Source organism: Vipera berus (genome assembly GCF_964194415.1).
Source record: "Vipera berus genome assembly, chromosome: 2".
Classification (NCBI taxonomy): domain Eukaryota; kingdom Metazoa; phylum Chordata; class Lepidosauria; order Squamata; family Viperidae; genus Vipera; species Vipera berus.
The window spans coordinates 33066588-33077302 of NC_138203.1; the positions used below are offsets into that span (position 1 = coordinate 33066588).

Below are 10715 nucleotides of genomic sequence, written 5' to 3' on the forward strand. Positions count from 1 at the left end.
TTGCACATTTATTGAGTGTAATTCAATTTTCAAAAATAAAATATAAAACAGCTCTGCCCATCAACATTTGTACAGCATTAATAGAGCGAAAAAATTACAAAGTAATTTGTGGGCAGTTTGCCTATAAAATAACAGGGCTGTGCAAACAATGGCTTGATCTTTTTCAAATTATATGAAATCACAAAGAAAGAATTATTCCATGGGTCCCTTTGGTGCATTTCCCCACCCCCATTAATCTGTATGCCTCTCGAATTGTTTCTGACGCTCACAGAACAATATAATCTGGTGGGAGAAAAACCATACTTGCTAAGAGACTGCTTGGATCTTTTGGGCTCACATCTCAGAGAGAGTGATTTCGACACAATAAGGAATTGTGTGTTACTTTACCTCTCAGGACAGCCAACCTCTGTGTAAAAATGTAACATGATCCTACCATAGGTCTTAGAAAAGACAAGTTCTCATTAAAGTTTAACAGCATTTTACAAATTTGTGTTCCATTTTTGCCCCTAAATAAAGATATATGTACGTACAGACATACTAGTTACAGTGTCCCAAAGTTTTCTCCATTTACTGCAATTCTTACAGTGACAGATTTTATGTTAATAAACAGACTGATAAAGGGTGTTCATGTCTGAATATTCCTCACAGTAGTATTTTTTAAAATGGAGGCACATATACCAGAAATACCCCAAAAATGTTTCTATGCTAGTAATTTTCGATAGAGACTGTTATCAATTGTACTGGTGCCAGTAGCCCTTTGGCTTGTTCTATTCCCCAGAGGATTATCAGAGGTAAGGCTGCAGAGTTCAGAGTCCTTTCTGCAACGTAATAAATTGCTCAACTGACGCTGACATTCAGAGGAGGCATAATAATAGATCAAAGGGTCAATACAACAACTTACACTGCTAATGCAGACACAGAGGAGATAAGCAAAATATATATTCCCTGTGTAATTGCTGTAAGAAAAATGTGCATAATGAACTAGCAAGAGAACATTTGTTGGGCCAAAACATATAATAAAAATGGATAAAACAGCCACAGACAATAGTAAAGCTCGTTTCCTTTTACCTTTTGCAGCAATGTTTGAAGAGCTAAGGCACCAGATGATGCAGACATAACAAACAGTACAAACCATTAATGGCACGAAAAAGAAAAATGAAACGAAAATAGTGAAAAAAATACGATAATATTTTTGGAGATCAGCTTCACTTAGTACATCATGACAAGTTGTTATGTTTAGAGGAAGTATGTTCCTTGTTTGCTCAGTGATAAACAAAGGAACCACTCCAGCAATAGATACGAGCCAGATGGCAACACAAACCACAGAGGCCCGCCTTAGGGTGCGCCAGGACAGAGATTGCATTGGATACACCACAGCCAAGAAACGATCGATGCTGATCACTGTCATCAGCAGAATGGAGCAGTACATGTTGCAGTAAAATGTTGCAGTGACAAATTGGCACATTGCAGGTCCAAAAGGCCAATTATTTCCAGAAAAATGATAGACAATCCTAAATGGAAGCACACTTGCAAAAAGTACATCTGCAAAAGCCAAATTGAGCATGTACATTACAGCTGGCTTCTTTATCTTCATTTTTAGCAAGAACAGAAAAATTGCTGTGATGTTCAGAGGAAGACTCAAGGAGGCAACTAGAGTATAGACTCCTGGAACGAAAAAGGTCAGCCATCCACTAAGTAGGTAGGGTTCCACATCTCTCACTAGACCATATTTTGGAAGTTTCCGTGTTCTGCTTTGACTGCTAGATCCTGACCCAATTTCCAAATCGTTTTCAGCATCGTTATCATAAAGTGGAATAGATTCATATTCTTCTTCCTGTACTCTAAAGGGAAAGGATCTTGGACTTCCCTGAGTGTTATTCATGGAAGAAGATCCTAAGATGAAAAAAATATTATGGTATTAGATAATTATATATTAAACTTTTAGACTTTAAAAATGTATTTAATTTCGCTAACATTACATTTTTCAATTCCCATATGTCATATATGATCAGCATAGTGCCACCGTAAGCAAAACATTTCCAGCATGATAATCATTACAGTACTGTATTTTCTATCTTTTTTTACACTTTTAGTTTGTGTGTGTAATGGTCATATATTTTATTGTAGCTCAATAAAATTAGATAATATGATTATTTAAACAAAAATTTCCTATTTATTTATTATTTCCATTTGTATGGCAGCCCTTTTGTACACCAGTATGAGGGCTTTAAAGCAGGGGTCCCCAATCCCCAGTCCGTGCCAGCAACTAGTCCGCACAAACAAGCAAAGCCCCATCTTCAAGATGCAGGCAGCACACAAAACCACACACCCTGTGGTCCGTGGAAAAATGTCTCTCCACGGAACCGGTCCCTGGTACCCAAAAAGATGGGGACCTCTGCTTTAAAGGAATTCTTGCAGATGGTGATTGACTGATTAGATATCTTATCATTCCTTTCATTTAGTAGATTGAGGCAATGAATAGCAATCCCTCCTCCTATTTCTCCCTGAAATAACTTGTTGTGATTCCTCGTCAGCCAGTGGATTCAGCAGCTGAGTCTGAGAAATCAGATGAGGAGGAGGGGCCTGGAATGACATTAGAGTCAGAAGAAGACTCTGAGGACCTCCAAGACTTTCAGTCGGACGAGGAGCCTGGCCCATCTACCCGCGCTCAGGCTGAGACACAGCTGTGCTGGGAGCCTGAGTTGGACAGTAATGAAGAACAGTTGGCACAAATCCAAGGATGCACGAAAGCGCAGGCAAGAGAAGTGAGTAGGACAGAGGAATGCAATGGGGCGGCTCCAAAGGCAAAGGAGAAGGCATTAGGAAGGCTCGCCTTGGCTGAATTATAAAAGGGAAAGTATGGGAGGTGCTGGTTGCGGAAGGCAACCGTTCATGTTGAGGATTGAGTTTCTGTGGACTGTGTTTGTTTGCCTTGGACATTGACTCAGGTCTGTGAGAATAAAAGAGGTCGTTTTTTCTTGTGGTTCCTGCCTGTTTCTTGGAAGAAGGGTTTCTCCTTGTGAACTTAACAAGGACTCACATAGGCTGGGATAGAACATAACTATCCTCTGATAGACTAAGGAAGAACTATCCCTAGTCTCAATAATTTCCTACCCCTCATCCATGGAATCTTTTGCTAAATATTTGCTACTTTTTAGATCATAAGCATTTATAATCAGAGATGGGGAGGCTGAAAACTATGAGGGCAAAGCTACAAGGCTCAATTTAAAACTGAAGAACACTGCTAATCAAAATTACTTTTACAGGGAAGTGAGAAATCCCAGAAGTCATGATGCAGCAAGATTGTCCATCAATGGGAGCCCACCCTGAGGCTCCACAGATTGCTGGTGCCTCAACAGCAAATTTAGTTTGGATGTCTTGTGTGGAACCATTACTGTGAAATGAATTAGCTGAACTGTTTAAAGAAGTAGATTATGTGGGATTTGAAGCTGCGCAAACACCATTCATGGAGGGATCGGGAAAAAAATCCCCCTTCAGATGTATTATTCTCTTACTTCTAGAAGAGAATTGTGGTCAGTTTTTATCATAAATTTATGTTATCTTGTAAGGAGTATGTGATCTAAAAAAGAAAAACAACCAAAAAACACTAATTGTTTTTTTCACTTTTTGGGGGGTTGTTTCTAATTTCAGTCACTTTGAGGTAAGTGTAAAAGGAAAAGGAAAAAATGTCCTGTCACTTTAGGTAGAAATGTTAACAATTATTACATAAGAAAATATAATAATACATAACAATATAATAAGGCTTCAGAAAGGAAGTATCTTCTTTACAAGATAAAAGTGTATCAACTGTGGGATGGAAGTTCTAGAAATATACAAGTAACTGAAAAAATAATGATGAAAATGATTGGGTTGAGATAGTTTTTATGCCATTGAAATGCTGTTCATAATATTATTTTATTGATTTATGCAGATTATCATTATCATAAAGGTATGTTACATGCTGCTTAAACTCATATTGCTTGAAACTATATAAGACTATGAAAAGAATAAACAAAAATAATCCCATCCTTAAAGAGGATCTCCATGTTTATTAATTCAGCACTTTTTATTATTATTACTAAAAAGGAGAACTCATCAAATTTGCAGATGACAGCAAACTGACAGGAGTAGGCAACACCCCAGAAGACAAGCTCAGGATCCAAAAAGATCTTGACAAACTTGAACAATGGGCCCTAACCCTATCCAACAAATTGAGTTTTAATGTGGAGAAAAGCTAAGTTTTACATTTAGGCAAGAAAAATCAAAGTTTTAAGTACAGATTGGGTGAGACCTGGCTCAAAAACAGTAACTGTGAGAGGGACCTTGAAGTTTTAGTGGACGATCACTTGACCATGAGCCAGCAGTGTGCAGCAGCAACCAAAAAAGCTAATACAATCCTGGGTTGCATAAACAGAGACATAGATTCAAGATCATGCAAAGTATTAGTACAGCTTTATAAAACCCTAGTAAGACCACACCTGGAATACTGCAGCCAATTTTGGTCATCATATCACAAAAAAGATGTTGAGAGTTGTGAGGACAATTAACCAGTGGAACAGCTTGCCTCCAGAAATTGTGGCCACTCCATCACTGGAAATTTGGACAGTCACTTGTCTGAGATGGTATAGATTCTCCTGCCTGAGCAGGGGGCTGGACTAGAAGACCTCCAAGGTCCTTTCCAGTTCTATTCTATTTTAAACAGCCATAAAAGGTAAGTTTGATCTTAAAAAGTGGCATTGATGCTACCAGTTGCATGAATCCTCACCAGCCTCCAAGCACTGTTTACTGTACGGCTGGATTCAGGAGGTAGACTGTATTTTGGTCAGTCAGGATTAATAGTGATACCTGCTTATGTGAATGTGGGCTGGCATGGGTGCACGGTGGTCTTTTTGTTTTGTCCTAGATTTTTTTTTAGCATCTCTTGGATATTGTGTAAATGTGGTTTATCTCATAATCTACAGATGGCCAATTTGTCTAAATGTCAAGCTTCCAGGAACATTTTTATATTTGTCTTGGTCTAATATGCTAATAGTTCCCCATTTGAAATTGTGGTTGAGTCTGTCTCTGTGTTGTGAAATTAAGGAGTTTCTGTCAAGTCTTTTGACTGCTACGTGTTTTTAGTGGTCTTGTATGCACTCTGCTAGTCTTCTGCCTGCCGGTCCTACATAGTGGCTGTTGCAGTCCTTGAACTATATATAATGGGTGACCCCATTTTTTTTCTTCTTGGGTCACTAGGTCCTTTGATTTGCTTAAGATGATTTGGAGAACATTAGATGGTTTGTGTGCCATAGCGATGCTGTGTAATTCTAGCAGTCAATGTCTTAATGGTGTGTTACATGCTACTTAGATTCATATTGCTTGAAACAGTATAAGACCATGACAAAAATTGTTTTTTGATACATGGGATACAACTGGATATGTTGTAGTGGGTTGTGTACACTTTTTGATAAAGTTGCATGGGTATCCATTTTGTTGTAAGATGTTGCCTAGGTGGTTTGTTTCTTCTTTCTGGCATACTGACTTGCTGAAGTGTGTTTATGTTCATCTGAATAAAGTTCTTACATAGCTCCTCATGGGAAGTTGGTATTCTGGTAGTCGAAAACACAATGTGGGTGAGGTTGTAATAGCTTGGTTGTCTAGTTTTCCGTCATTTCCTCTGCTGCAACTGATATCCAGCAGGGCAAGTGTGTTATTGTTTTTTTCTCTTGTGAATGCTATTCCTTTGAAGGTGTTGTTGATTGCTTCATTTATTTTCTCTCGTTGTTCCTTTTTTATTATGACAAAAATGTCATCTACATACCGGTTCCATACTTTTTACAAATACAACACGATCATTAAGCATCACAATAGTAATTACAGTGAACTAAAGTTATTCCCACTACTTGTTCCAGTGCCTTCTTAGCATTATCCTGTTTCTACAATAGGACAGAAGTGATGTTTTTCTTTTTTTGTTTTTTCCACTCCCTTTGTATGTGTAGATCCATCTTGTTTGTGTGTATTTTAAAATCAGTTTCAGAGTTTCCCTACCTTTCTACGTAATGCCATACGTCCTTGGAGGCAAATGGGTGAGATGGGCAACAATAAATTAGATAATAATAATTTAAGAAAGTTTTGAAATCTATTTGTTCAATAAATCAGATTGACTGGTGGAAGTGATAATGAGTAGAGACTAAGAATGGTAGCAAGCTTGTTTTATTATAAATCTTATTAGAAACTTCAGATGGTAGGCATGCTTACCTTTTTATAATTCCAGAGCATTCTTTTAATCCTCAGCATACATTATAACAGATATTGATTTTATTCTTTTTATGTAATGTCCGTTGCTGCTTAGTTTTTGTTAATTTTTATTGTAGTCAAATTATCTCCCAATGGGTAACATTTCATAGAATTTTTTGAGGGGGGGGGTTGTTTGTTATGCTGAAAACATTTTCTAGTCTATTTTTCTATTCAGAAATAGAGATAACTAACTTCTTAGTGGCATAGCCCAGTAACTTTTGTTTACTTAAAAGAACTGAGGGAGAAGAGAGTTATGAAGTTTGCTTAACTGGAATCTGACAGAGATTGTTATTCTGTGCTCTACAATCTGCCTTTAAGGAGTATAAATCTTGATCTTCTATTGACATTGTTCAGTCTTTTTTTCCTGGAGATTAAATATATCCCATTCTTTCAGTCTCTCTTATACAATAAAATTTCCAGTACACTGAAGTCAATTGACTGGGTACAGGAGGGACCTATTCACACATCTTTAAATCCTAGTTTCCAATGAATTGTTACAGCAGATTATGCTATAACAAACTCATGGCAGCACAAACATCAAAATTTATTTTGTTAAAGACATCATGTATTTTATACAAAATATTTAAAAATACTTGTTAAAGCTAAATAATACCCTTTTCTGCTAAAAAAAACCTAATTAAGCTAATATTTAAAAGTGGCTTTTCTTTCACAACGACATATACTATTTTGCTTTCTCTCTGTTTATCTCCCAGCATTTTAATGAGATTCAAGAAAACTGTCATTCAGTCTCCTGAATGTCCTATCCTCATGAGAATTTATGGAATGTGTTCCAGCTTCCTTTTCAATAGTAATCCTCATACTTCAGAATATACTCCCTCTGAAGGTTGAATTGCCCAACATTTGCATTTTGTAAGCCTTTGAAGACCATCCATTCTGATGTGCTTTTTTTTTAAACCTGGATGGTTCTGGGTGACCATAAATTACTGTTTGATGATTAAGTAAGTTTTTGGATTTGGTATTTTTTTTTTTGGGGGGGGGGGGGCTAAATCTTGCCCAAATAACAATTGAGGCAATTTGTAAATATTATAAATAAATAAACCACATGCCTGTTTCAAGCCTACGAACCATGTGAAAGAACATCAGCATTCCCTCAGTCACATCTCCAATGTTAGGAATACAATTGACTTTGACAACTGAAGTGATGAATTTCCATGATTATTAGCTATCAATAACTATATACTCCAACGATATGTCTAATTCTTGTTTAAATTGAGTTAATTATTATTACTACTCTTTGTTAATTCCACTTCAATAAAATGTTTTAAGTTAACTTCCTTTCGTTGACCTCAAGTTCTAATGTTATCACAGAGGGAGAAAACACCCAAACTGATTTTACATTTTTACATTTATTCATACCAAGGATCAAATTCGATAAAGTACTTTGCTTCGGCGGAGATCCATCTAGAATTCCTCTCTCAAGCAGCTTAATCCATTCTAAACCCTCACTCTGCAAATGAATTGGATTGTAACTCTCCTTTCTTGCCCAAAGGTTTGTGATGCCCAAAGAAAATGGGACTTGTAGTCCAACGCATTCCAGGAAGTGGTGGGAAGGAAAGGCTGCTGCAAAAATCGAACTGAGGAAGAAGTGAGGGCCAGCCACAATTCAAGACAAGACAATTTAAAAGGAGTGAGAGGAAGCCACAATAAAGGCAACTGAAAACACGGCTCTTCACAACAGACTTCAAGTTTCAGTCGAAAGCAGCCGCAGTGGGTTGGATTAAAGAAAAAAGAAAAAAACCAAATCGAAATGTCAGTGGTATTTCTAAACCAACAAACGTATACAGCAAGTGCTTCATTTAGTCACACAAGCGAGCAAAGGTGGTTTCGGGAGTTGAAAATTCAGCTTCTGCTTGGCAGGCAAAGTTCAAAGCACCAGGTGAGGCACAAGCCCGGACAACTTCGCCTTTTATCAATCCCGAGGCGTTTTCATATCAAGGAAGGGGGAATATTTATCTCCAGGCATACAGCACTGCTCTTTTGGGGAGACCAGCAAGGAGACTCAGCGCAGGGTCCCCGTCCGTGCTCGAAAAGATGGCTGAACTGCCCCCGCCGCGACCACCCTAAATCCCGCGCTTCCCGTCTGCCAGGAACACCCCCGCCTCAGCCTTACCATTTTGCGGCGAGGAGAAGCCGTGCAAGGGAAAGGCCAGCACCGCGATCCAGCCCAGGGCGACTAGGACGAGCGGCTGCCCCATGGCCGCCTTAGCCGGCGAAAACCGAGGGGAACAGCCGCGCGCAGCGAACTCCTTCTGCCTTGTTGGGAAAGGAAAGGAAAGGAAAAGGGAAGGAAGCGCGTCGCCTTGTGAGGACGAGGGAGGTTCCCCCTAAAACCCCCGCCCCAAACCGAGAGGGAGGCTGGATAGATGCTGCCCCAACTTTGATCCCACTCAAGGAGAGAATTGAGCGGGGGAAAGAGAACATTACTTGTTTTGGTAAGGCAAAACAAGAAAGACACAATAGGCTAAAATTTTATTTTTAAACCACAGACTTTTTTGGGCAGGATGAAACTTGATCTAAAAAGTTGGACATAATAGAAAAAAAAAACCTTGCTTGTTGCCAACAGGGAAAAAAATGAAATAAACAATCGTAGCAATGTTTGGAGGCGGGGGTGGGTGGGGGGTGGAGTATTTCACAATAGGAAAGCTATCACTAGTCTCCCCCCCCCCCCAAATGCTATCCATGACTCCTCTCACATGTTAATGCACAGGAAGACAAAGTCCAACAGCTACACTTGTCATATGTGAAGCATAAAATATTGTTTATGTGTAATATTTTATGTTAATGTTTAGTGGGGTTCCTCTCACAATTGGTCTAGATAGCTATTATGCCAATGCAATACTAAATAGAATCTGTGTTTAAGCCAATACATGCAGAGATTTAAGACTGGTACCAGCAGTTGCCTTCTGCAAGTTTTAGTGTATCTATTGATGAAACATATTAAATAATTGTACTTGGTCATATATTCCACGTAAATTTGAATCTTGAATCCAAATGTATTTAAAATGCTACAATGCCCACTGGGGAATCTTCACTCCCTAGAAGTGATATTAGCTCCATCCCTCTCTAAACATTATACAAGTCCCTCAAGATCTGACCGTGTTGTCAGGCCTGGGGGGGTCTCAGGGGACTGGGGAGATTTTGCAATGGCTCCCTTATTGGGATTAATATCCTCTCCTGTTTGTGTGCTTATATATAATTATGCTGCTCAAAAAATAAAGGGAACACTTAAACAACACAATGTACTGTATTTAATAGTAGGATGTCTTGTGTTCCCTTTATTTTTTGAGCAGTATATTTTTTTAAATTGTCACTGTATTTATGCTTTTTTAATTTAGTGTTTTATGGCACATGGACAGCTAAACAAATATAAGTAAATAAAATAGTAAATATAAGTGTATACAATTAAAATGTAACTTTGGCTCTTTCATTTCTAAGTTCCAACATTTCAATGGATTTGCTATAGATTTGCCAACATTCCCATGGACTGTTTATAACGGATGTAAAATAGTTTTTAAATTTTAGGGTAATGTGTAATCAAAACCTTTGGTTTCCCAGCGGTCAACTTGATATCTCTGAAAACCTACAAATAGTGTCAGAACAAAAGGCTTGTTATCTTTTCTCTTTATTGCTCAGAAACTCTGAACTTTGAAGCTTTCCTTTACTGAATCCAAAATAAAACCACTAGTCATACAACTTGTTCAATGACTGTTCATAGTTACAATGGCACTGAAAAAAATAGATTTATGACCAGTCATTGCACTTATGACCAATAAGCATCCCTGGGTCACCTGATAAAAATTTGGGCACTTGATGACTGGCCTATATTTATGATCACTGCAGCAATCTTAAGTCACATTTTCCTGCCTTGTGAATACTGCCTCCACATTACTTCCTGCCACCACCTATTTCCCCCTCATCTCTGCCTTTTGGCTGCCTTGCATAGCATGGCCAAAATGAGGTTGCTGTATTCCACCACCACCTACCGGATACTGTCTCCAGCTGACCTTCATTTTCTTAATCTTGCCTTTTTTCTGTTGGTCTCGCCAATCCTGTTGGTGGTGATCATGCATGCATGACCCATTGCTGGGGACAGGCTAAGACTATTGCAATGGGGCAGGCCTGCCAGGAGCCTGGTGGCCAGGAAGGCAAAGGCGAGCCCAACAGAGGGAGATGAGACAAGGAAAGCAAAGAAGTCAGCTGGAGTTAGTGGCGGTGGAAGTGACAGCAGCCTTTTCATCTCAGCCATGCTGTTCAGGCCAAGAGGCAGAGATGATGGGGAGATGCAGGGGGGGGGGAGTTGAAGCAGAGGCAGCTCACACAGGGCAGGAGAAGTATGAGGTTCTATATATATATATCTACATCATCTATAACTATATCTGAATCAAAAAAAAGTTGGAACTCTTTCTATTATCCTTTTT

The 10715-nt window shown here is 38.7% G+C and overlaps 1 protein-coding gene across 1 annotated transcript; it reads right to left on the bottom strand.

Moving 5' to 3' along the window:
* Window positions 1–9075, bottom strand: F2R (coagulation factor II thrombin receptor). Its single transcript, XM_081321117.1, has 2 exons — window positions 8408–9075; window positions 1–1893 (listed from the first exon to the last, which is right to left on the bottom strand). Exons 1-2 carry the CDS (start codon window positions 8490–8492, stop codon window positions 701–703), a joined length of 1278 nt encoding a protein of 425 aa, XP_081177243.1. The 5' UTR covers window positions 8493–9075; the 3' UTR covers window positions 1–700.
* Between the last annotated feature and the right edge of the window lie 1640 nt (window positions 9076–10715).

Bases quoted from the DNA above. Each gene is read 5' to 3' on its own strand.
- F2R (XM_081321117.1), bottom strand. From the start codon at position 8,492: ATGGGGCAGCCGCTCGTCCTAGTCGCCCTGGGCTGGATCGCGGTGCTG. The intron at 1,894-8,407 runs GTAAGGCTGAGG...TTTTCATCTTAG, and splicing joins CTTCTCCTCGCCGCAAAATG to GATCTTCTTCCATGAATAAC.